The 26493-nt window shown below is 35.5% G+C and overlaps 6 protein-coding genes and 1 long non-coding RNA gene across 7 annotated transcripts; 4 read left to right on the top strand and 3 right to left on the bottom strand.

Annotated features, from left to right (window-relative positions):
* Positions 1-3849: 3849 nt before the first annotated feature.
* LOC140175117 (uncharacterized) lies at positions 3850-4421 on the bottom strand. The gene is made up of 2 exons (XM_072202044.1): positions 4137-4421; positions 3850-4011 (listed from the first exon to the last, which is right to left on the bottom strand). The coding sequence occupies exons 1-2, from the start codon at positions 4419-4421 to the stop codon at positions 3850-3852; spliced, it is 447 nt and encodes a 148-aa protein (XP_072058145.1).
* Positions 4422-5796: 1375 nt separating this feature from the next.
* On the bottom strand, positions 5797-7585 carry LOC140174971 (uncharacterized). Its single transcript, XR_011865132.1, has 3 exons — positions 6539-7585; positions 6062-6139; positions 5797-5937 (listed from the first exon to the last, which is right to left on the bottom strand). It is a non-coding gene; the product is annotated as an uncharacterized lncRNA (long non-coding RNA).
* Positions 7586-8945: 1360 nt separating this feature from the next.
* LOC112709147 (uncharacterized mitochondrial protein AtMg00820-like) lies at positions 8946-9422 on the top strand. The gene has a single exon (XM_025761043.2). The coding sequence runs from the start codon at positions 8946-8948 to the stop codon at positions 9420-9422; it is 477 nt and encodes a 158-aa protein (XP_025616828.2).
* A 149-nt stretch (positions 9423-9571) lies between these two features.
* Positions 9572-10351, top strand: LOC112709148 (uncharacterized mitochondrial protein AtMg00810-like). Its single transcript, XM_025761044.1, has one exon. It carries the CDS (start codon positions 9572-9574, stop codon positions 10349-10351), a length of 780 nt encoding a protein of 259 aa, XP_025616829.1.
* An 11955-nt stretch (positions 10352-22306) lies between these two features.
* Positions 22307-23083, top strand: LOC140175116 (uncharacterized). Its single transcript, XM_072202043.1, has one exon. It carries the CDS (start codon positions 22307-22309, stop codon positions 23081-23083), a length of 777 nt encoding a protein of 258 aa, XP_072058144.1.
* A 183-nt stretch (positions 23084-23266) lies between these two features.
* LOC114924445 (uncharacterized) lies at positions 23267-24010 on the top strand. The gene has a single exon (XM_029289013.1). The coding sequence runs from the start codon at positions 23267-23269 to the stop codon at positions 24008-24010; it is 744 nt and encodes a 247-aa protein (XP_029144846.1).
* A 1089-nt stretch (positions 24011-25099) lies between these two features.
* Positions 25100-26090, bottom strand: LOC140175115 (serine/threonine-protein phosphatase 7 long form homolog). Its single transcript, XM_072202042.1, has 3 exons — positions 25856-26090; positions 25480-25640; positions 25100-25384 (listed from the first exon to the last, which is right to left on the bottom strand). The coding sequence occupies exons 1-3, from the start codon at positions 26088-26090 to the stop codon at positions 25100-25102; spliced, it is 681 nt and encodes a 226-aa protein (XP_072058143.1).
* Between the last annotated feature and the right edge of the window lie 403 nt (positions 26091-26493).

The following is a 26493-nucleotide window of genomic DNA, read 5'->3' as shown; positions in this document are numbered from 1 at the left end:
TATAACTTGCTCACAAGTGTATACTTAAGAAAAATTTGTATATCAATATTTTAAGTTTAATGAAATATCTCATTTTGTAGTAATTAATTTCAGTATATTTATATTATGCATAATAATAATAATTGATGGCACAAATAATTGGAATTCTAGAAAAAAAAAGTAGTTCGTTGTTTCTAAGAAAATGAGTATAATATAACTAAAAAAAATCATAAAATTTTAGCGGCAATAGTAATGGCAACTAAAAGTAAATAACATTACAATTTTAAAATATTTTTAGTGGCCATATAAATTACCGGTAAAATGAATTTTGGCGGCAATAGTAATGGCCGCTAAAAGTAAATAACATTGTAATTTTTGAATTATTTTGGTGGCCATATAAATTGTCAAAAAAATGGCCGCTAATAGTTATATACTTTTTGCGGCCATTAAAAAGGTCTTTACTGGAAAATGTTATAATTGCCACTAAAACCTTTTAGCGGCGAAGCATAAGACGGCTAATATCTAATTGCCGGTAAATGTATTAGCGGCTATTTTTATTGCCGCTAAAAGTAAAATAAATGGCCGCTAAAAGTGATTTTTCTTGTAGTGTCAAGAGATTCAATATTGAAATCAGCTTAAAACTCTTTTCATAATCTTCACTAATGTTAGAACTATTTCTTGAGTATGTGACATTTAATTCATCTAGGGATAGTTTTTTAAAATTGTGTGGCTAAATTGAAAATGTTTTAACCTCTTTTCTTGATTAATTGACCAAAAAATTGACAGCTAATTAAGTTTAGAGAAATTAGATTACTAAGACATTGAAATTTGATTATAAATGATTTGTTATGAAAATTTTTTTGATGAATCAAAGTTTTGAAAATGTAATTGTTATTATTCCTAAAGAATTTAGCATCCCGAAAGTCCTTAATTAACATTTCCTATCTCTCAAATTCTTTAAGCTTTCTTTCATCCCTTCACTTTTTTTTCACTATTCTTATTTCAAGTCACGAACTAATTTTTTTTTGTCATTGATCTAATTAGAGATATAATTAGATATTATTTGCCTTCATAAAAACGATATTCACTTACTGTGTATTTGATACGATTTGGTGCAATTATCAATAGTACGAGCGTATTAATTTCGGCTCATGAATCTTTCATTGTGGGTTTAATATATTTCTCAGAGGTTTGTGTAGGTTTTGAAAAACATAAGGGAGCTGTATGAAAAATTAAGAAATATATCAAGCTTTATAATTTTCTTGCCAATTTTTTTCTTCCTAAGTTTAGTGTACATAATAGTTCAGGCATGATGATCTCCTGTGGCCTGTGGCACTTATTTTCATATGCTTAAGTTTATATTTTAGACAGCACTTTTCTTTTCTTTTTTATGTTCTTTATGCTTAAGTTTATATTTTAGACAGCACTTACACACATGAATGCCTACTTCTACTCTCCTTCACAAGTGTAAGTTCTCTCTGGAGTCTTAACAAATAAATCATCACTCCCCACTGGCTGCATATATATATATATGATAAAAAAAATTAATTATTAACACATATTTGATATGAAGAAAGAATATATGAAAATTAAAGAATATGAGATATAAGTTTTTTTTTTTTAAAATGAGTTAGTTTGTTGTACCTTTTAATTTGAACTCTCATCTTTTGCATATCATAGTCCATATAGTGGAAACACAACTAACTATACAAGAAACTATAATTCATCAAAGCAAGCAACATTAATATAGCAGCCTCATGAAGACAACAATACATTTGCAGTTGCGATAAGTTTATAAAAATATAATAATTAAAGTGGTAAAAGTTACTTGAAAGGTGCATGCATTCATCCACGAAATTTTAACCGAAGCTCAAATACATTGATAGTAATAATTAGAGGCTGCTACGCCTCTGTATGAAATTTAATTGATGTGCATTATTGATGCTGCTGTTATTGCAATAATGTGATGTGTATTATTGAAATTTTTACTTAATTTTTTGTTTACATATAGAGTAATGATATTGAGAGTATGTCAATGTTAGGAGATTATCTGGTTATAATATGGGACATTAAAAGATAAATATTTGAGATTTTTATATAGTTAGATAATATTAAAACATTGAAGTTGTTTTATTTTATTTAAAAAATAATAATAATTATATAGAATTATACCATATAAATTTATGTTTAGAACCATTGATATTGGAAAATTATATATATATATATATATATATATATATATATATATATATATATATATATATATATAGAGAGAGAGAGAGAGAGAGAGAGAGAGAGAGAGAGAGAGAGAGAGAGAGAGAGAGAGAGTATCTTAAATTGAGAAATTATCATTTTTTTATTGAGAAATTATTGTGCTATAAAAAATTTAATTTTTAAATTTTAATATTAAAAAATAAATTTTTAATTTGAATAGTATGTAAATGAGATAGAATTAATAAATGTTTTAAAATTAAAAATAAATAAATAATCACAAAGTTTGTGAAAAATTAAAAATTTCACAAAATAGTTAATTTTTATTAAATTAAAAAATTAATTTGTGAGAAATTTTTAACTATCACAAAAATAATTTAAAACTGTTAGAAAAAACTAATATAAATTATAAAAATTTAAAAAATCCTCACAAAAATATTCGTACCACCTCAAATTTTAAAAATTTTAAAAAATTATTTGATAGAGATTATAAACCTCTACAGATTGACAAAAAATATTACTACAAATAGACAGATTCTTTGTTGTGTATAATTTCTCTTAAATTTATTAATTTTCAAAACTCAATTTAAAATATTATGAAACTAAAGTTAAGAATCGGTGTGACTATTAATTAGAGTATTTAAAAAGTACATGTATATACGACAACCTGATTGTAATATAAAAGTAGGATTTATTGTTCTCTTTCTCGATCAATCAAGTTTGATTCTTATCCATGTATTTTCTCACCTTTCATTATTTCTTGTATTTCACTCGTCTTATATCTTCTGACGTTCTTCCTTTAGACTTGCACAATAAAATTTAATGACAGTTAGTTAATTACACCTCTCACATGGTTTTTGCATAATATTTTGTATAGAAAAATAAACATTCATTATAACAAAGATAGGATAAAGTATGTTTTTATTTTTAATATTTTTAAAAAATTTAAAAATATTTCTAATATTTAATTTAATTTAATTTTATCATTAATGTTTATGTAAGTTGAGTCATAAGTTGCTACTATGTGCTAGTTAACATTTGGTTTGTTATCCCTAATGTCTTGACAAATTAGTTATTTAAATTACTGTTATTATGTACATATATATACAATAGTTATTAGGGTATTTTTTAATTTTTTCTTTGAAAATTCATTCAGCCTCCTTTTTTAATATTAGTTTTCTGTTTACTTTCCTTTCTTTCTCTTTCTTTCGAATTATCTCTCTTCTCACCTCCTTCTCTTTATCCATTCTTTCTTTCTTTATTCTCAGACTCATCTAACAGTATTTGATGAGAGTGAAGCCTCTCTTTCATTGAAAAATTTGATGATAGCTTTTTTTTGGTGAGAAGTTAGATCAAATTTTGGTGAATCACTAACTCCCTTTTGGTAATTGCTTAGATTATTCTTACTGAATTCATCACTTTTCTTCTCAGCTAGTGGTTCAGCAGCCATGTAATTGATGCTGCTAATTTGCCTTTGCCTGAGATGAGGGAGCAAACCATGCTTCTTATAGCATATATCCATTGTGTGTCCTATTTTATCACAGAATGTGCATTGCATTCGGTTTCCTTGCTTCTTCCCCCAACCTAAAACCTGCCTCTGCCTCGATTCCTCTCATCTCTAAGCTGAAGTTCAAAATTAATCTTGTTGAAGAAAATTTTTTACTCTTGAGTATCACCAAATTGTCTTTCCTGCTGAATCAACATTGGGAAGACAGCATTTATATCAGGCATTGGGTTCATAAGCATCAACTGCGACCTCACGGTGGAGTATTGATCATTCAGACCTCGAAGAAATCTAGTTGTACAGTCTTCACGCCTATACTGTCGTATCACATCCAATCCACATGAGCACGAAAATTCACATCTTTTGCAATTAGGTATCGGTCTAAAATTGTTTAGATCTTCCCAAATTGATTTTAATTTAATTTGGTGTAATACGCAGTCACACTCAAATCACCTTGCCTCGTAGAGAATAATTCTGCCTGAAGTTTAACCACTCTGTACTTGTCTCCCTGATAATATTGATGTTTCAAATCTTTCCAAAGATCTAAAGCAATATTATCCCAAACCACGCTTTCTGATATTTTGGGACTCAATGACAAATTGATCCAAGATACTACATATGTATTACACCTTTTCCAAGCCTCAAATAGTGTATCATCCTCATTTGGTTTTGTAAGAGATCCATTTACAAACTTCAATTTGTTCTTTTCTTTCAAAGCTAATAACATTGCTCTACTCCACCACTATAAGAAAAACACCTACTCAGGTACACTTGAAATGTGTAGCCAAAAGTAAAAAAAAAAAATGATGCCTTAGGCTAAGGCTACGCTTTTCGAGCTACGGAGACGCTTTAGTGGGGGATGCCTATTCTGCCGTTGCCTATTCTCAAAGGCTACGCTTTTCGCGTTTAGGAATAGGGTACGCTTTTCAGCTTTCATTTTTACCAGAATAGGCTACACTTTTTAGCGCTACTGCATCACTTGTAAAGCGTAGCCATATTGTATACAATGGCTACTGTTTATAAGTGTAGTCTTAGGTCTTTCATTTTTTTTTTTTGTATATCATAGCTACTGTATATAAGTGTAGCCTTAGGTCTCTCTCTCTCTCTCTCTCTCTCTCTCTCTCTCTCTCTCTCTCTCTCTATATATATATATATATATATATATATATATATTCTAATAATTATTAATACAACATAATATTTAGTAATATGATCACATGTATAATAATTTTATATTTTTAATTAAATGAGTTAAATATTATAAAATAAAAATAAATACATAATTATACTAAATAATTTTTTTAAATAACCAAATTATCTATAAACAATATATATTTATAATGATCCAAAAGTACTGGAATGAACTTAATTTTGAATATTCATACATCTCACATTAAATTAAGTATAGCCATATCAACCAATCAGCTAATAAAATAGCAATAGCCCAATCATCAAGGAAGTTACGTTTGTGATCTTTGGAATTGGAACTATAGCCCTATACAAAAGTTAATAACAAGTAACTAGATATATTGAAGAAATTAAAGAGAAAAGAATTTCATCATAACTTGTAAATGAATAAAAAAAGTAAAATAAATAAGGAAATGAGAGGGGTTAATTGTTTATACAGAAGAATATACTAATAGTGATTTTTGTGGTACTTATTCCAACCTTTAATATATCATCTTTCAACTTCTATATCAACTTCTGTTGCTCATTAATCATTGTTGTAAGTTCTCTATTATCTTCTGTTCTGCTATTTTCAGTATGGATGTTTTCTCAGAAAATGTGACCTAAAAACAATAAAGTAATCAAGATAACAAAAACTTCAAAATAGCCAGTAGTAACACTTTCAAATTATCTTTAAGAACAATCTAATATGCAAAAAATTATTGTTAATTTCACAACATGGACAATGTGTGTAGGAACCACGGGCTTTTTCTAATAAGCCTTGCTTAATGGAAGTTATATTATATAAATGGCTAGATGTATTATGCTTTTTCTTTTTTTTTCTCTTCTTTTTCTTTTGCAAATTATCTTTTTGTTTTGGAGGGTAAAGGTAGGGGCACAATTGTATGTCCCATTGCAAAATAAACCATTCATACCTTCAACTGTGTTAGCTCGTGCTTCATTTATTTTACAGTTCTTAACTTCTTAACAAGCAGAAGAGACTCCATCCTGTTCATTTCCTCAATACTCGTAGCCACTTCCCAGTCTTCGGCCTCAATTGAATTATATCCCATAACCTGCATGTAGCTAACAAAAGGTTAAATAGATAGATCGATAGACAGTGACACTTAAAACAGAAAGGCCACCAAAATGCACATTAACAAAACTAGAGAAAAATAAATTTACTTGCAAAATCATTACTTTCTTACGCAAGCCATCTACCATTTTTTCTATTGGCCTTGCTAGAAGCTTTTTCTTCATTGTTTCAAGAGCAGCCTCCTATATTAAGTGGAGCACAAAAAAGCAAGAGCTTAAGGTCGGGAAAAGGAAATAAAACTATAGCACATGGCACATAATATAATTAAAGAGAGTACTTTGAGAACAATTATATAGATTCTATTTTTTTTACAAAAAAAATAGGAGAAAAACAAGCTAAAGAAAGAATAGACAAAAATATATAGCAATAAGGCATAACTTTTCAATCTCTCAATGAGTTTGAGAGGTTAAACATCTATTAGTCCTAATTCATGTGTCATGTAACAGAATTTAGAGTTTTGTATAATTGCTGATATTTCAACTAGTAATGCATCTGATGAGCACTAGGTTACTTAAAATCTAAAAATGTGAAACCAAAATCTTTGGGTATTCACAATCACTTATGAGATAACATGAACAAACCTGTATTTAGAAGACTTCAACTTACTAAAAATAACCTTTTCCTTGAGCATTGCAGTAAGTTTCTTGACATCATTATGTTCTTCTCTTTCATTTGATAAGGTTGTTTCAATATTATGTAGCTCCATGTTCAGTTCCGAGATTTGCTTCTTCTTAGCATTTAAAGAATTTTCAAGCACACTATTTGAGTCTAAATTGTCACTGCAAGATTGCAAATTGGGTAACCTTACCCAGTGAAAGTAAGAACCGCTGTATGTCCAACAAAGAGGGTAAAATTTACATTTTTCTCTATGAACTAGTTAACTCAATCAAAGTGGTCAACAGAAGAAACAAATAAAAAATAATAATCAATTCTCTATGAACTAATTAACTCAGCGAATTACGAAAATTAATCATTCTATAATTTACATTGAAAATTAAGAAATCAAAGGGAAAATACTAGAATCAGCGTGGAGAACCAGAGATTGTGAAATCAGTAACTACCAGCGTCCAGAAGTGCACCTTAGTGGAGAAGCCATGGAGAACTTGAAATTCAATAGAAAATCAATCAAGCTAGTCTAAACAAATTGAAATTCCAGACCCAAGAAACATAATAGCATGCTTAATTACCTATGAACTAAGATAAATGCTGATAAGAGAATCCTAATTTTAATCTAAATTAACCTAATAAGCAAAAACTAGTTTGACTAAATAAAATTACTAAGTAAAAATTAGAATCTAACTAAAATGTAATAAATTAAATCAGAGAATAGAAAAATGGTGAGAGGAAATGGTGAGCGCAGAGACAACGAGGTTGAGCAGCGACAGTAAGCGCAGATACGACGACGATGACCGGCGATGATGAGAGCAGAGACTACGAAGGTGTGGTGACAATGAGTACAGTGGTAGGTAAACGCAAGTGAAGTAGATGAGGAGCATGGTAGCGACGAGTGGTGGTGAAGGGGAAGTAGTGAGTGGTGAGTGGTGAGTGGAGAAAGGTGAAAATGGTGAAGGTGAGGGTTATGCGTGTGTGCTTCTGGAGGGAAGAGGGTTTGTTGTGTGCGAAGTGGGTTGTGCGTGTGTGCTATTTGGAGAGAATTGAAATGGGAATAAAAAATTTATTAAGTGTTAAGATTTGACCCTACATACATTAAGAATCACTTTTAAAGCGCACCCAAAACAAAATAAATAAGTTACTCTTTAAAAGCATTCTCTTTGATGCGAAAAGTGAACCCATAGATATCAACCTATGGCTACGCTTTATAAGTGATTTCTATAATACCTAAGGCTACATTTTTTAAATGATGCCACAATTGTGTATTCTTTTCTCTTATAAAATGGCAATACGGAGAAAAGGGTAGCCTATTCATAAAATAGGCTACACTTTTCAAATGTAGCTTAAAAAATGTGTAGTTGAATGGATATTTTTCTTGTAGTTCACGAACCATAATTGCTAGCGTTGAGAGTAATTGAGATTAAAAGATTACCAGGATTTTCACTTGATGAATGTAGTAGGGGCTAGACAGATCTTGCATTGGATTGGTATTGTTCTTTGCCATCTGAGCTTGAAATGTTGAGATTTGTTCTAGAAAGTTGCAATTGACTGAGCATCTAATGGATTAGAACTTGCTTCTTGATTATCAGCCATTACTGGTCAAGAATTGAAAATTGAAATTCAAGGATCGAGAATTGAAATAGTTGAGAACTTGCATATTTTCTTCGAAAGAACAGAGAAGTGAGAGGCCACAAGTGAGAATCGATAAATCTGTTGCAACGTCAAACCCTGAGCCTTCTGTCCTCAGTCTCCTTAATCGGAGATTCACCTCTCCTCTATGCTCACTGCACCATGTAGAAATTGGTGAAAGAGATGGTTCACTCTCATCAAACACTGTTAAATGAGTCTAAGAACAAAGAAAGAAAGAATGGATAAAGAGAAGGAGGTGAGAAGAGAGATGGTTCGAGAGAGAGAGAGAAAGGAAGAAAATTAAACAGAGAGCCAATATTGAAAAGGGGGGCTGAATGAATTCTCAAAGAAAAAGTTAAAAAATACCTTAATACTATTTTTTATTTGAATTCTAGAAACATTTTTATTTCAAAAAATGTTGTCTTCTATGAGGATTGCTTTCCATATTCTGTGATTTTTGATCATTCTCATGGACATGACCAACCTCAATTTGCATCCAACTTGCATCAAGATACCTTTGACCCTTTTATTGATGACACTACTAACTTGTGGCACCCTTTGCTGTCCAATCCTGCACAAGCTGCATCTCCAAACATTACAAGTAGGGACAACTATCTCTCGAGTCCCATTTCATCACATGCATCACAAACTACTCATGCATTATTCACACCTCAGCTAGCGCACAACTCTTCATTAAACACACAAACACCCCCAATTAAAGTAACAAAATCTTCAAGAATAAAGAAAATGCCAACATACCTTAAGGACTACCATTGTAAGATACATGCTACAACATCTATTGTCAATTTTCTTTGCAGGTACCCGATATCACAATATATGTCATATGATATACTTAGTCCCAAACACAAGTCCTTTTCTTTGGCTGTTGCTACAACTGTTGTGCCTAGCAATTATAAGGAAGCAATTGTTCATCCTTGTTGCAGAGAGGCCATTCATAGTGAATTGGAGGCTTTGAAGCAAAATCAAACTGGGTGCATCATAAAACTCCCTGCTGGTAAGAAATCTATAGGTTGCAAGTGGGTGTTTCGGATGAAACTTCACCCTGATAGTACCGTTGAACGCTACAAGGCCAGGCTTGTAGCAAAAGGGTTTACCCAAATAGAAGGAGTTGATTTTATAGACAAATTCAGTCCAGTGGTTCACATGACAACCTTGAGAATTGTATTGGCCTTAGCTGCGGCCAAGCAGTGGCACATCAAGTAGTTAGACGTTAACACTGCTTTCCTTCACGGTGATTTGAATGAGGAAGTATACATGAAACTTCCTCTTGGGCTCGATCATCCGGATGTACAATCAGGTTCAGTTTGTAAACTTCAAAAATCTCTTTATGGCTTGAGACAAGCGAGTCGACAATGAACTTAAAGTTGACTGAAACTCTCACCACTGCGGGCTTCACCAAATCTCAATCAGATCATTCTGTATATACAAAAATCACTCCTCAGGGGGTTACCATCATTATGGTTTATGTTGATGACCTTGTTTTGACTGGTGGTGACTTGGATGAAATTGAGAGAATCAAAAGGTTACTTGATCTGCGGTTTAAAATCAAAGATTTGGGTGATTTAAAGTATTTCTTAGGAATGGAAGTGGCTAGATCCTCCAAAGAAATTCACATATGTCAGAGGAAATATGCGCTTTACATCTTCAAAGATTTTGGGTACTTATATTGCAAACCTGTTAGCACGCATATGGATTACACTTGTACTTCCAAATTGTCAAGAGATAGTGGCATTGCTTTACCTGATCGCACTCCTTATCGGCAGCTCGTTGGAAGACTATTATACCTAACTAATACAAGGCCAAACATTGCTTATGCTGTGGGGCAACTTAGTCAGTTCATTGATTGCCCAACTGATGAGCACATGCGGGCAGCTTTCCGTGTGTTAAAATACTTAAAAGGATGCTCGTCCATTGGTGTTTTCTTTTCAGCAGACAATGACCTCAAGCTCACTGGTTTTGCTGATGCCGATTGGGCAACATGTGCAGATACTCGAAAGTCTATCACTGGCCACTGCTTCTATCTTGGAAGTTCCTTAATTAGTTGGAAGAGTAAGAAACAAAGTGTCGTCGCTAGATCCTCCTTCGAGGCAGAATATCGAGCCTTGGCATTGGCTACTTGCCAAGCTCAATGACTGTCTTTCATCATGCACGAACATGGATTGCCCTTAACGGAGCCCATTACTCACTTTTGTGACAGTAGATTCGCTATTCACATTGCCACTAATCCTATTTTTCACGAACGCACAAAGTATATCGAGGTGGATTGCCACACTGCTCGGAATTAGCACCTTTCCGGTCTCACTCACTTGATTCCAGTCTCCTCATCCAATCAGCTCACAGATTTTCTGACAAAAGCTTTGCCACTGGGTTCTTTTGCGATTAATCTTTCCAAACTAGGACTTCTAAACATCCACATCCATAGTTTGCGGGAGGATGTAATTTGAGTCATAAGTTGCTAATTATGCGCTAGTTGGCATTTGGTTTGTTACCCCTAATGCCTCGGCAAATCAGTTATTCAATTATTGTTATTATGTACATATATATACAATAGCTATTAGGGTATTTTTTAACTTTTTCTTTGAAAATTCATTCAGCCCCATTTTTCAATATTGGTACTCTGTTTACTTTTCTTCCTTTCTCTCTCTCTCTCTTTAGAACCATCTCTCTTCTCACCTCCTTCTCTTTGTCCATTCTATCTTTCTTTGTTCTGAGACTCATCTAACAGTGTTTGATGAGAGTGAAGCCTTGACGATGGCTAAAAGCATAGGTTAGAAATTTGATTATCAAAATGGAATCGGCATTGTAAGTATAGTCCTAACCCAACAAATCGACCATCAATCAAATGTTATCACAATTAAAACCAAATATAAACCGGGAGTTTTAAATCCCAGGTCGTTCTCCCTAGGAATTGCAATTAAGTGTCATATTATTGGCTATGAGATCAAGGGGGTTTTGATGATTGCACGGAAATGTAAATAGCAAGAAATGTAAATATGCAAGAAGGTAACTTAACATGCAAGAAATTAAATGAAGGCAAGTAAAGGCAATGAAAATAGAAATTAAGTGCTAAAAAGGACTCTTGGCAAGAATTGGGTAATTAGGGATTTCTCTCCTAGTTGTGGACCACAAACATGGCAATTGTGTGGAATTAATTCAAACTAGTAAATCCTCATTGAGAATTAGTCAAAAGGGTGTAATTGATCTCAATCCATAAGTCATAGTCAACTCACTAATTACTTAGTGAAAGACTAACGTCAATAGAAACCAAAGTAATTAACTATTCTCACACAACGCGGAAAGGACATCCACAACTGAATTCCACCCAAACATCCAATTTCTCAACCAAGAGTGTGAAAACTTAACATGTAAGAAATTAAAAGTCAAAAGCAATAAAATGCATGGAAAGGAAACTTAAAATGCAAGAAAACCTCTTGGCAAGTAATTGAGAGCTAAGGTTACCTATCCTAGGCATTGACCACAACATATGATGATTATGAAGAGTTAATCCTACTTAGTGAACCTTACATCGAAGATAAGTCAAATAGGCATAGTTGATTTCAATCCCTAAGTCCTATGTCAACACTAAGGGGTCACATAGTGTCAAGGGAGACCAAATCAACTAACTACTCTAATGTATCAAACAAGAATGGACATCAATGACTCAAGGATCACCAAAGTCAACAATTTCAAGCCAAAAGTGAAAAAAAACTAAGTAAAAACTAAGCCAAGCATTTTATCAAATACTTGGTGCGCATGAAAATAAAATAATATTAAATTGCAATAAAATAAATTCTAATACTACCAAAGCAAAAAAAATAACAATGACAACTAGAGAAAGCAATAAATGACATGGAAATATAAATTTGCATTAATTGGAATTAAAATAACAAAAGTGTGCATAAACATAAAAATGACAAAATAAAGGAAATAACAAGAGAAATGAAGAAGAACAAGATGAAGGAACATGAAAACATAAAGGAAATTACACTAAAACAAAAATTAAAGACAAAAACTTAAGAGAAATTAAACTAATAAACCCTAATTCTAGAGAAAGGGGGGGAGCTTCTCTCTCTAGAAACTAAAAGAAAACATCATAAAAGCTAAACCTAATTGCCCTCCCTTCATCCTTCTTTAATTTGGCCATAAATAGCTTCAAAAAATGAGTTGAATTGGGTTTTGGGTCCCAGAATTCGCCCCGAGCGATTTGCCATTAATGAGGTCACGTGCAAGGACCTGTGCGGACGCACAGATGTGTGCATCTGCACACATGCTAAATCCTGACTTGTGCGTACGCATAAGTACCTTTGCGTATGCATGCCTAAAGTTATGTCCACTATAGCAAATTTCATATCATTTTGAAGGCCCCAGACGTTAGCTTTCCAATGCCGCTTGAACCGCCTCATTTGGACCTCTGTATCTCAAGTTATGGCCAATTTAGTATAGAGAGGTCAGGATTGACAGCTTTCCAAATCTTTTATTTCTTGAATTCTTCCCTTTTGCATGCTCTTTTCCTCACTTCTTCAACCCATACTTGCCTTGAAAACCTGAAATCACTTAACAAATACATCAAGGCACCAAATGGGATTAAAGTGAATAAAATTGACTAAATTAAGCACAAGTTTGCATGTTTTCACTTTTCCAATACAATTTAGGAAGAAATCTCAAAAGCCATGCTATTTAGGTGAATAAATGTAGGTTGATGTGATAAAATTCACTCAAATCAAACCAAAATATATCCTAAAATATGGACTCATCAATTCCCCCACACTTAAACAATAGCATGTTCTCATGCTAAACACAACCAAAGGAGATGAATGAAGGGGTAAACATCTTATTGAATGCAACTATCTATATGTATACAAGTATGTATATACTATATATGCCTATATATACTATAGTATCCTGTTGAATTGGAAAAAACAAACAATTAAATTCCCAAGCAAGTATATAGACATATAGGGCTAAGCAAAGAAGTAGCTCAATGTAATCAAAATCCAAAGAATTGATTTAACTCATCAAAAAGAAGCAACTTGCAAGAATGCATGATAAGAAGTGTGGAAACATAGAGTTGAGTGATCGAACCCTCACTAGGTGTGTATACACTCTAATCACTCGGTGTCTAGGGGTCAATTCACTCAAGTCTCCTCCAATCATGCTTTCAAGGTTTTGCTTTTCATGTAACAATCAACAACCATGTGATGCATGAATGCAATTATCATGAGGACTTATTAGGGTTGTAATGGGGTTAAGGTTAAGGTGGGGTAGATATGGCTAAGTGAACTAAAAAATTGGATCTTTGATTAGCTCAAGTATCTCACTCAACATATATCAACCAAACCACAAAAAAATACATTCTAACCACCCATTACTTCTTTCCGCGTACATTTATGCCTTAGTTTTTATTCAAAACACATATGCATTTCTTATTCATTTTTTTCTTTTCTTTGGGACAACCTTTGTCCCATCTTATTACTATATTTTCTCTTTTTTTCTTTCATTTCATTTTTTTTCTTCTTTTCTATTCCACTCTCTCTTTTTTTTTCTATGACAAATGCATATGGTTAAAGTAAATTGAAACATGAATGTGCACCTATTTTTCAAATTTTTTTAAGAATTACCCAAAACAAAATTTTTCTCTACCAATGTTTTCCAAAATTTTTCCCACACTTAAATGACACGCATTCCTCAACCTAAGCTAATCAAAGATACAATTCAAGGTAATTCATGGTTTTTCGCTTAGGGTTGTGATGTGCTAACAATTAGAACAAAGGGGATTAAAAAACTCAAAAGGGGTTAACAAAGGTAGATGCAAGGGTAGGTCCATATGGGTGAGCGAGTTTGATTCAAAAAGACCTCAATCATGCTAAATTCATTCAAAACATCAAACATCGGAAATAAAGAATCAAGCGAAACCAAGATCACAATCATAGAAGGATATATAACACACAAGGAACAAAATTAGTGGTTAAGAGGTGTAACCACTCATTCAATCTCAAAAACTCACAAGGTATTTTGTTCTTTCTCTCTTCTATGTTCCATAAAAATTATTCAAGCAAGTTAAAAAGAACAATTTTCCAATCATTGCAATAGAATGCCCTATACAAAAATTCTTGGAAATCTTTGTTGTTTTTCACCAAAATTATTTCCTATATGTATGTATGATGTGATGGATGTAATTTTTTCAAAATTTTTCTAGTTCTCTTCCTAATTTTCAACAAGAAAAAATTAACATGAACAATTAGGACAAGATTGAACTAGGTACTATACTATTCACATTATCCAATCACAACTTCTATCTATAAAATATATACTAAGAAAAGGATGCAAAAATGCAACATACAATAACTAGAAATAAACTATGCATAAGCTAAGATATATATACTAGAAGAAAATGCAATGCAACAATCAAAAGCACTCTAAATATCTACAAGAAACATGATAAAAAGAAATAAAAATAAAGTGCAAAGTGTTCGGAAAAGAAAGTTTACGCCCTAAAATGACGAATCCTCCCCCACACTTAAGCGTTGCACGGTCCTCCGTGCACAAACGTAATCCGGGGAGAATGTCTCTCACGAGCTCCACCTTTGGTTGGCGGATGCGGGGACTCGGGTTGTGTGAAAATTGCCAAGTCCAATGTATGCTCGACATATCCTTCCTCAGTGTCCTCCTTCTCTCCCGGCTCCTTGCCTCACGTCTCATCCTCAAAAAGAATGAATAAAGTATAATTAGAAATCATAGGGCAAGTAACACAAAAAGGGTAAAGGAGAGAGTAAATAAGCATCTAATTAAGGAATTTTGCATAGTGATATGGAATACACACAACGGCCGGCTAACGTGACATCCACACAATGAAAAAGTAAGCATGAGTTCCTCAACTAAATGGCCTAAGATGCCAGCAATGGATGAGAAACATTTAAGCACGTACAAACTTAGGCAACAACAATCAATAGTGAATTGAATGTAGGAATTATTGAATATTAAAGTTATTCAATTGAACGAGCAAAATTGATATAACAGCACAACAAATAATAACCAATGCAATGATAAAAAGAAAATTACTTATTCATTCTTAGGAAAAATCAAATAATCACATGGTTAAGGTGTTTGTTACAAAAAGTAACAAGTCTTGATAGGAATAAAGTCAAGTCAACTCAAACAAATGCAAAACATTAACAAGAAACAAGGACCTCGTGATGTGATTATATTGACTTAAAAACCATGATGAACAAGAAAATCAATTCAATTCACTAAAGTAAAAGTGCACAATTCAAAATGCCACATAAGGATAAAGTCTAATGCATATGGTAGCTACAACATATGAATCAAACTCACAATTCAACTAGGCAATTAAACAAGGTTTTGATGCTCAGTGCACATATTCATCAACAATTACACTAAAACTTAAGTAAGAAGCAACCTAATCAACATCAAGCAAACAATTGCAACTTATTCAATTAACAATAACTAAATAAAAACTAATATAATTACTAAAATAAAAATAAAATGCAAACAAAACAAGTAGAGCAAGTAGAGAAGAGGGCAAATCAAGAGAAGAGAGGGGTGGAAGAAAGAAGAAGAGAAGAAGTAGATAGAAGAGAAGAAAAAAAGTGTAGAGGTGAGAAAACAGGGACGTGGGTACGCACAGGCATGTGTGCGTACGCACACTAGGTGGAAAATACGGTTGTGCGCGCGCACAACAGCGTGCGGGCGCTGCGAACAGAAAGAGCACCGCGACCTGTGCGTACGCCCAAGATCTTGTGCGCGTGCACAGAAGGGAGATGAGGGGGTGTTCCCACGCACAAGGGGAGTGTGTGCTGCGAGCAGAGGGGGTTCCAAAGGTTGCGCGTGCGCACAGAGCTATGCGCACGCACAGGTAGGTTATTTTTTTTTTAACATGAAGTGTCATAATTGCCAGCTATCACGCCGTCTGTGCGTATGTACATAGGTCCATGCGCACGCACAAGAGGCAAAAAGTAGAGGGTGCGACCACACAAGGTGTACGAATGCTCCCACCAGAAGAGGTGCAAGCTAGTGTGCGCACGCACAGGTCGGTGCGCGCACACAGAATGGGAAAATGGGGGTTTTGTGCGTACGCACAAGCATGTGTGCATGCACATGCTCTGTTTTTCTAAAAAAAATTTAGTGCTCTAAGGCATCAAACTTGATGTCCAAAATAGTTTTTCAACCCCAAAATATATTATTCATCAAAAACACATAATCTAAACCAAAATCTAATCAATTAAGATTGAAATTAAACTATACCTAAGCCATTTACAAAGAGGGGGTTAGAAAGGTGTTACCATGGTGGGTGTCTCCCACCTAGCACTTTCATTTATTGTCTTTAAGTTAGACTTATGGAGAGCTTTAATGGAGACTTGTGCTTGTATTCATCATGGAGCTTCCAACAATGCTAGAATCTCCACAATTCCTAATTGATTGCACCAAGTTTGAATGGAGTGTCCAACAAGATATGACCTCACAACAAGAAAAACAAAAAGTAAACAAGACAAGCATATTTACAATAGCAAACAAAAAGCAACATATTCACATACTAACATATTCACAAAATCCAAAAAACAAGTAAGCAACATATGTACAATCAATCAAAAATAATCTATTTACATATTAACATATTTACAATAGCCAAAAACATACACCATTGCAACTCTTCGGCAACGGCGCCAAATTTGACGATGGCCAAAAGCATAGGTTAGGAATTTGATTATCAAAATGGAATCGACGTTGTAAGTATAGTCCTAACCCAACAAATTGACCATCAATCAAATGTTATCACAATTCAAACCAAATATAAACCGGGAGTTTTAAATCCCAGGTCGTTCTCCCTAGGAATTGCAATTAAGTGTCATATTATTGGCTATGAGATCAAGGGGTTTGGATGATGGCACGAAAATGTAAATAGCAAGAAATGTAAATATGCAAGAAGGTAACTTAACATGCAAGAAATTAAATGAAGGCAAGTAAAGGTAATGAAAATAGAAATTAAGTGCTAAAAAGGACTCTTGGCAAGAATTGGGTAATTAGGGATTCCTATTCTAGTTGTGGACCACAAACATGAAAATTATGTGGAATCAATCCAAACTAGTGAATCCTCCTTGAGAATTAGTCAGAAGGGTGTAATTGATCTCAATCCATAAGTCCTAGTCAACTCACTAATTACTTAGTGAAAGACTAGCGTCAATAGAAATCAAAGCAATTAACTATTCTCACACAATGCGGAAAGGACATCCACAACTCAATTTCACCCAAACATCCAATTTCTCAACCAAGAGTGTGAAACTTAACATGCAAGAAATTAAAAGTCAAAAGCAATAAAAGTCAAAAGCAATAAAATGCATGAAAAGGAAACTTCAAATGCAAGAAAATCTCTTGGCAAGTAATTGAGAGCTAAGGTTACCTATCCTAGGCATTGACCACAACATATGATGATTATGAAGAGTTAATCCTACTTAGTGAACCTTACATCGAAGATAAGTCAAATAGGCATAGTTGATTTCAATCCCTAAGTCCTATGTCAACACTAATGGGTCACATAATGTCAAGGGAGACCAAATCAACTAACTACTCTAATGTATCAAACAAGAATGGACATCAATGACTCAAGGATCACCAAAGTAAACAATTTCAAGCCAAGAGTGAAGAAAAACTAAATAAAAACTAAGCCAAGCATTTTATCAAACACTTGGTGTGCATGAAAATAAAATAATATTAAATTGTAATAAAATAAATTCTAATGCTACCAAAACAAGAAAATAACAATGACAACTAGAGAAAGCAATAAATGACATGAAAACATAAATTTGCATTAATTGAAATTAAAATAACAAAAGTGTGCATAAACATAAAAAATGACAAAATAAAGGAAATAACAAGAGAAATGAAGAAGAACAAGATGAAGGAACATGAAAACATAGAGGAAATTACACTAAAACAAGAATTAAAGACAGAAATTAAAGAGAAATTAAACTAATAAACCCTAATTCTAGAGAGAGGGGGGAGTTTCTCTCTCTAGAAACTAAGAGAAAACATCATAAAAGCTAAACCTAATTGTCCTCCCACCTTCATCCTTCTTTAATTTGGCCTTAAATAGCTTCAAAAAATAAGTTGGATTGGGTTTTTGGGGCCCAGAATTCACCCCCAACGATTTGCCATTAATGGGGCCACGTGCAGGGACCTATGCGTCCGAACACATGCTAAATCCTGACTTGTACGTACGCACAAGTACCTGTGCATACGCACGCTTAAACTTATGTCCACTATAGCAAATTGCATATCATTTTGAAGCCCCGGACGGTAGCTTTCTAATGTTGCTGAAACCGCCTCATTTGGACCTCTATAGCTCAAGTTATGACCAATTTAGTACAGAGAGGTCAGGATTGACAGCTTTCCAAATCTTTCATTTCTTGAATTCTTCCCTTTTGCATGATCTTTTCCTCAGTTCTTCAACCCATACTTATCTTAGAAATCTAAAATCACTTAACAAATACATTAAGACACCAAATAGAATTAAAGTGAAAAAATTGACTAAATTAAACACAAAAGAGCATATTTTCACTTTTCCAATACAATTTAAGAAGAAATCTCAAAAGCATGCTATTTAAGTGAATAAATGTGAGTTTATGTGATGAAATTCACTCATATCGAACCAAAATATATCGTAAAATATGGACTCATCAAGCCTCTCTTTCACCAATTTCTATAGTTTAAAATAAAATTTAATTTGCCAATTAGTTATAACTTAAATGGTATAGTCTCTCCATACTCACTTAAGAGATTACGGATTCGAGTCTCCATGTCTTCGTTAAAATAAAATTTAATTTTATGCTTTTATAAAATTTTTTGATAATCGAAGTTGATCAAAATATTTTTTTGCTAATTATCCCTGTTATAACTATCTTCATCATCTAACGTTCTCTCTCCTCCCTCCTTTCTCTTCTTCAGCAATTAGTACACCATTTCTTTCATCAACAGCAATGTCATCTCCTCCTCAACCTTACTATCACCTTTCTTCACCATACTACTGTCGCACCCACGATCACCTCTATTTCCACTTCGTCACAAGTCACACTATCTCTTTGTCTTTGTCTCTAACTCTTTTTTAAAGGTCATGTTATGGTAAATAATATTTTTTAATAAAAATAACGATCGATCTTTTTAGATGAAAAAATAAAAAGTAAAATTATCGCGTGCAGTGCACATTTTTCTTTTAAAAAATTAGTTATTTTTTTTATTTTTTACCTAACTAATTTTTCAAATAAAAAAATCTCAAAAAATTAAGCTGAGTCAAAGATTAGTACATAACAATATAGAAACTTACATAACAAAAAGTCTATTAATAAAATTTTTACTAACACATCAAAAGAATATATATTAATATAAAATAATAAAAGATTAGCTTACACTAGCTATCTATTAACTCTTGTTCGCTAAACTATTATTTATGTGCTTCTACGCCTAAAACAACTTACGTTTTGTTTTTGGATAAATAATTACTACCATTTGTACTCAGATATCTAGATTTATATTCAAGAAGTATAGTTCGATCAAAAGTGGAGGTGGGCCAATGTATTTTCAATAGTCTGGGATTAATTAAATTGGCATTTTTGCCCTTTAATAAATTATAAATACTAATTTTCTGGTGTCTGGGCTTTAAAGAGACTTACAAATAAATAATTTTTATGAAACTTAATATCTTTTGAACTTATTCCAATTGAATTGAAGTAGTTAACTTTCGTAATAAAATTGACAAATCGGTAGAATATAATTTACTGAAACAATTGGATAATTAATGAAGGGAAAACCAATATAAAATCTATAATAAAGTAATTTTCGCACTAAGTGAAGGTTCCAATAAAATCAAATCAAAGCAAATATCAAAGCTTCCCACTTAACAACAATGATCTTTGAATTTGACTGCTTCAAACCATTCTAGAAGACAAATAATAATATGGAATAAAATACTATTTTGGTACTGAAGTTCAAATTTTAGTTTGATTCTTAACGTTTTAAACATTTTATTTTTGTTTTAGAAAATTTTAAACAAATTTAATATTATCTTACCACTAAATTTGATATTAATAGTTAACAAAATAAGTACTATAAACGTTAATAACATTATTAGTTAAGTTATATATTTTTTTATGTGTTAAAAAACACAATCAAACATTCTTATAATATTTCTTTTTCTCAATTTTTTTTATACAAAACTCGCTCTCCATATTCTAACAATAATCAATCGTCAACGTATTTTAAAATTAAAGTAAAAATTTTTATATTAATAATTATTGGTATATTAGTTTTACTTACATACTAAAATTAAATGTTATTGATTCTTTAATATGTGAATTATTTGTGTCAAATTTAATGGTAGAACAATATTAAACTCATTTAAAATTTTTTTTGAAACTAAAATAGAACGTTTAAAAATTTAAGACTGAAATAAAATATTTAAAATCTTAGAGGTTAAATTAAAATTCAACTCAAATATTAGAAGACTAAAATAATATTTTATCGATGGTATTTGATGATGATCACATGATGTTGAAGAAACTTCATTGAGTTTATTAATCATTTCTTGTAATAGCGTGCGCTTAGTGTTTCTTTTTTGGTCTTCGACTCTTCGTACAGGTGCACAAGTACAACTAAAATTGAGGTTGAAGCACCATATGAGACGACAATGAAAGAAATACATAGAATTATCTATGAAAAAGTAGCCGCAATGTGTCGCTTATTATTTTTTGTGTGTGTGAGAGAGAAGAGTGTATCTTATAATGATGCGAGAAGAGATGAGTTTTATTTTGTTATGGTTTGAATAAATTGGTGTCTTCGATTTGTTTCATTTTTTAAATCAACAACCATAAATTAGACAGTTCGATTTGTGTTTTTGAAAATAAAAAATTTTTAATGTTAAAATCGGGACAATTTACTTATTTAAATTGTTTCACTCTCAATATTACGTAAATACATTGATTCACATATCTATATAAATCGCTACTGGCAGTAGCGATTTACAAGAGAACAGAAACCACTAGTACCAGCCGCAGTTTACATGTATGCTGGGTTGGTCATAAACCGCTGCTGTCAGCAGCGGTTTATGTAGGTTGGTGTGTGTGCGTAAACCGCTGGTGCCTATAGTGGTTTACGTTTAGTATGTGTCAATGGGCTCCCTATATAAACCATAGAGGGGCCAAATGTGGAGAGGTAGAGTGTTATTCACAAATGGATGGGGAGGATAGTTTTGTGGCTCTGGTCCATTGCTCTGGAAAAATTCAAAAGAGCAAAAGGCATGGTGTGAAATTCACAGATAGAGAACCGGTTAGTATTTTTATCCGATTTTCAAGTACATTGGCAGAGATTAAGCTCAGCATACTACGAAAGCTCGGTACCTGTGGGACAAAGTTGGTAAAAAAGTTGTTTTACAAGATTCCTATTACCGTATGTCAACTGGTGTGAGATATGAGACCTTTGTGATAGGGTCGGATGAAGACCTGCAGGTCTTGTTTCACTGCAGGCATAGTTTTCTGGAGGTGAGGATACTTGAGCTGTTTGTGAAGTTGGAAGATCGTGTGGATAGCTCCGGGGCATCGGCACCGGATCCTCAATCGACAGCAGTCGGTAGTGCCTCGACATCAATGCCTGTGGTAGCAGCGGCAGTTCTAATTCCTGAGCCCGAACGTGCTGGGGCTGTTCATGCAAGTGTGCCTCATTGTGTGCCGGAGGTTGAATTTGAGGCCGGACCGTATCGAGGTGAGAATGCGTTGTGTGATGATGATTCCGATGAGGAGCCGGTCGATATTGGTGGGGACAGTGATGATGATATACCAAGAGGTACACGTACAACCCATGGAGGTTCCGGTTCTGGAACACAAGAGTACCCTCCGCACCTGTCGTCTTTGAACTTGGAAGCCATCGGCCAACACCAGAATGTAGAGGCAACATTCGATGGGCAGGGTATGCATGATGGGACAGGTTTGACTGAATTTCAGATTGGCTAATCGTTCCAGAGTAAGGAGGAAGCCGTGCTGAGCGTAAAAGATTACAGCATTCGGCGTGGAGTTGAGTATAGGGTTATGGAGTCAGACAATCTAAAATACCAAGGGAGATGCAAGGAGTTCGGTAACGGGTGCACGTGGTTGATTCGGATAGTCATGCGGAAAAGGAAGAGCACATGGGAAGTTAGGAGGTACAACGGACCACACACGTGTATGGCCACATCGATATCGAGCGACCACAAGCAGCTTGATTATCATGTCATCTGTGCGAGAATCTTTCCATTGGTTAGAGCTGATGCGTCGGTGTCGATTAAGGTGTTGCAAGAGGCAACAGAGGCAACATATGGTTTCAAGCCTAGTTATCGGAAGGTGTGGTTGGCGAAGCAGAAGGTGGTAGCACAGATCTACGGCGATTGGGAAGAGTCATATGCGGATCTGCCCCGCTGGATCCTTGGGGTCATATTCACCATGGACGGTTTCGTTGCTCTGCTAAAGACCTCCCCGGTTAGAGTGGGTGACCAGGTTGATGAAGATAGAGTCTATTTTCATCGCATGTTTTGGACATTCCCTCCATGTATTGAGGCATTCCGCTACTGTAAGCCACTTGTCAGTATCGACGGGACACACCTGTATGGCAAGTATGGAGGGACCTTGTTGTTGGCGATTGCTCAGGATGGGAATTTGAATATTTTTCCTGTTGCGTTTGCACTAGTGGAGGGAGAAAATGCAGAGTCTTGGTCATTCTTTCTGTCCAATCTTAGAAGACATGTTACTCCACAGGAAGGTATTCTCGTGATCTCTGATAGACACAACGGCATCAAGGCTGCGCTGGAGTCCCCAGGTAGTGGTTGGTGACCTCCCCATGCTTATAGGGCATTTTGTATTCGGCATGTTGCTGCAAATTTCGCCCTCACCTTCAAGGGGCAGGATGCGAGGAGGTGGTTGGTAAACGCCGCTTATGCGAAGACGGAAGCAGAATTTGACTATTGGTTTGATATAATAAGGTCAGAAAACTCGGCCATGTGTGATTGGGCAAACATGATGGAGTATGAGATGTGGACACAGCACAAGGATAGGGGGAGACGATATGGTCACATGATGACCAACATTTCTGAGTGTGTGAACTCTATTTTGAAGGGCATAAGAAATCTACCAGTGACGTCCTTGGTTAAGTCCACCTATCTTCGGCTTGCTGAGTTGTTTGTTGTCCGGGGACAGACGACAGAGGCACAGTTAGGGTCCGGTCACCGGTATTTGCAGGCACTTGTTAAGGCCATTGAGCGGAACTTGAAGGATTCGAGGTGCTTCACTGTGACTGTGTTCGATAGGCATCAACTTGATTATACAGTGGCTGAGACAATCCCCACAGGCAGATTCTCGTTGGGTAGCTACCGGGTTTCCTTAAGGGATCGTACTTGTGACTGTGGATACTTCCAGGCGCTACACTACCCGTGTTGCCATGCCATCGCATGCTGTGCGCAGTCATGGCTAGATTGGGCAACTTATGTTGATGAAGTGTACATCATGTCTGAGGTATTTAAGGTGTATCAGATGTCTTTTGCACCTTGTATTCCAGAGGGGCTTTGGCCCCCCTATGACGGTCCGACTGTGATCCCCGACCCGAACATGAGACGGGCAAGAGAAAGACGACCACGGTCCACCCGCATCCGCAACAACATGGACGAAGCTGACACCAATCGACCAAAGCGGTGTGGCCTGTGCAGGCAGCCCGGTCACACCCGAAGGGGTTGCCCTCAGCGAGGTTCTACTAGTGGCATCTAGACATATCTATTGGTTTATATACTTTGTAATTGTTTACGTGTCATGTTGTCAATTATCTGTTTAGTGTTTATTCCTACAAATGTATCCGTTTGTATCAGCAATGAGTTTTAGTTATGATCAATTTATTAGTTAATCTTAACTCAATTAGTTTTTTATCACTTTTGTAGATTTATCATGGTTTAGTTCCATTATATAAGCGATCAATAATAGTATAGTAGTAAATGATATGCCAAAATAACAATCAACCATAATAATTAAACATAAAGTCCTTAACGAGTTCATAAATCACATAAACAAAAAAAAATACAACACAACAGTCTAATCATCGCAATCATTCCGGAATGCATCGCGTGGGACGCCTGACTCTAGTCGGTCGGCCAGCCTTCTGAACAGCATCATCAACCGGAGGGTCTAACCCAAACGCAGATTGAGGGGTGCCTCCCATGGTGAACCAAGTATCCAAAGGGCTACCTGCAGGCTCGTTAAGATCCACCGCATACTGTCCCTAATAGTCAGGTGTCTGGGACTGCATTTCTGTCATATGTGGCTGGTAAGCTACGGTATCGAACTACACATATGGTACTTGCGGCTGGTAAGGCGGGGCATCAACCTGCACATGGGCGGGCCGGCATCATCCCTAAACACCGCAGCGAAGTCTGCATAAAACTGTGCACTACCCATCTGATAATCTACATCCATAGTCATCGTAGGCGTAACAGACTGAGTTCATGTATTGCCTGCAGTCTTAGTCCCTGTGGTTCCACTAACTCCACCACCGAATTGGGTAGCACCCTCGGTGCCCCGACGTCTAGCACTAGACCGACGAACATGGTTACCGCCCCCATCAGCAGCCTGCCCGCCTGCATAATCCTCGTGCAGCATATCATATATCCATCGCCACTCTCGACCGGTGTCCCGGGTACCAACACGACGGCGTCTATCAACACGACGGTTGTCTGGCATATCAGGTAGCTGTGATCTGCATGGGACCTGTGACGAACCTCTCTTTAATGCCTCTTGAGGTATCTCAGTGCCCTTGGGATCCGCGAATGCTGCCCCTGGGCTAAGGAACCTATGAGCCTCGCGGTACTACCAATCTAAGTAATCAGCGGATGGACCCGGATCTGCCACTCGCTCAATGGCAATGACTGCATCAATTCTGTTCCCCCAGTGTAAATGCCAGGCCTGATAGTAATGGGGGAACCACCTATCTCCTCTCCTCCCGTCCTTAGCATGCAGCCAGTCTATGTTCAAAGCATCCTCGGGGATATGCTGAACTCCACCCAGCTGTGGGACAACCCTATCAACCTGATGCCACTCGATGACCGCAAAGTATATCAAAGTAGTGACTGCTCGCCATATGCGACTATGCTCCTATTTAAGTATCTCTAGATGGACCACAGCAAGTACATCAAGCACGGAGTAGGGCTCCCATACAATCTGAAAATTCAAAATACATCAGACATTACCATAACAAGTATATATGTAGTCACGACTCGAAAGGCAACCACAAACGAAACCATAACAAGTGTAATACTTACATCACGAGCGGTCAAGCGATCCAATGCAAGCTGATAACTTAGGACCCTCCTGTTCCTTGTCATCGTTCGGAGGTAAGTAAGCAGACAACCTAATTGTAAAGCAGATGAGACACAAACTTAAAAAACACAATAGAAATTTTTGAAGCTTTCAAAAAACATAACCCATACCTGGATGCCAGCGGAAAAGAGAAAACTTCAAACCCGGATGGCCTCAACGAGGGAAAACGCTAGAATATCCAACTCTGTAGCAACTGGAGGGGACCCGCAAGGTTAGTCACATTTCTATTCGCTACCCGACACATACATCGGTACAACCAAGCCAAAGCAGCCGAACCCCAGCTATACCTCCCCATGTCATCAAGGTTCGCCACAAATGGCAACCGCCGTATATGTACCTGGTTCGCACTCTTGTCCCCAAATAATTGAGTAGATAAATGCATCATGATGTAGGCACGTGCGTAGATGCGGACTGTCTCCTCATTCACATCTGGTGGTAGCACACTAAATCTCTCGTGGAACCATGTAAAGTGGACCGTCATCTGCTTGACCTTATTCGGTGGTGGCAGCTCACCGAATAGGTCCTGAAACTACTCCCAAGCTGGTCGGCCACCCTCCATGTATGTCTCAAACTCACCAAGGCAACCACTCACAGCCTCCCCATCGACAGGCAACCCAAGCTGAAAAGCCATATCTTGCAATGTCACTGTGCACTCTCCGAAAGGCATGTGGAACGTGTGCGTCTTAGGACACCACCTCTCAACGAACGCACTAACCAATGGCTCATCCAACCAGAATCATTGGCTGTTTAGCCTGGCCAAATGGTACAATCTAGCCCTCTCTAAATACGGGATGATCCTTTCATGTATGGGCATATTCTGTTGCCGTCTCACACTGTATATACACCTAGTGGGCTGCACAGAACATGAAAGAAATGCAGGATAC

This window comes from Arachis hypogaea, chromosome 9 (assembly GCF_003086295.3).
Source record: "Arachis hypogaea cultivar Tifrunner chromosome 9, arahy.Tifrunner.gnm2.J5K5, whole genome shotgun sequence".
Lineage (NCBI taxonomy): Eukaryota > Viridiplantae > Streptophyta > Magnoliopsida > Fabales > Fabaceae > Arachis > Arachis hypogaea.
The sequence above is the reverse complement of the archived record's forward strand: the minus strand, read 5'-3'. Positions and strand labels throughout refer to the sequence as shown.

Coding starts and splice junctions, on each gene's coding strand:
- LOC140175117 (XM_072202044.1), bottom strand. CDS start 4,421: ATGTTATTAGCTTTGAAAGAAAAGAACAAATTGAAGTTTGTAAATGGA. Junction 4,012..4,136: donor CGAGGCAAGGTGATTTGAGT/GTGACTGCGTAT, acceptor GTGATACGACAG/TATAGGCGTGAAGACTGTAC.
- LOC112709147 (XM_025761043.2), top strand. CDS start 8,946: ATGCCAACATACCTTAAGGACTACCATTGTAAGATACATGCTACAACA.
- LOC112709148 (XM_025761044.1), top strand. CDS start 9,572: ATGAACTTAAAGTTGACTGAAACTCTCACCACTGCGGGCTTCACCAAA.
- LOC140175116 (XM_072202043.1), top strand. CDS start 22,307: ATGGAGTCAGACAATCTAAAATACCAAGGGAGATGCAAGGAGTTCGGT.
- LOC114924445 (XM_029289013.1), top strand. CDS start 23,267: ATGATGGAGTATGAGATGTGGACACAGCACAAGGATAGGGGGAGACGA.
- LOC140175115 (XM_072202042.1), bottom strand. CDS start 26,090: ATGACGGTCCACTTTACATGGTTCCACGAGAGATTTAGTGTGCTACCA. Junction 25,641..25,855: donor TTTGGCTTGGTTGTACCGAT/GTATGTGTCGGG, acceptor CTTTACAATTAG/GTTGTCTGCTTACTTACCTC. Junction 25,385..25,479: donor CTACATATATACTTGTTATG/GTAATGTCTGAT, acceptor ATACTTAAATAG/GAGCATAGTCGCATATGGCG.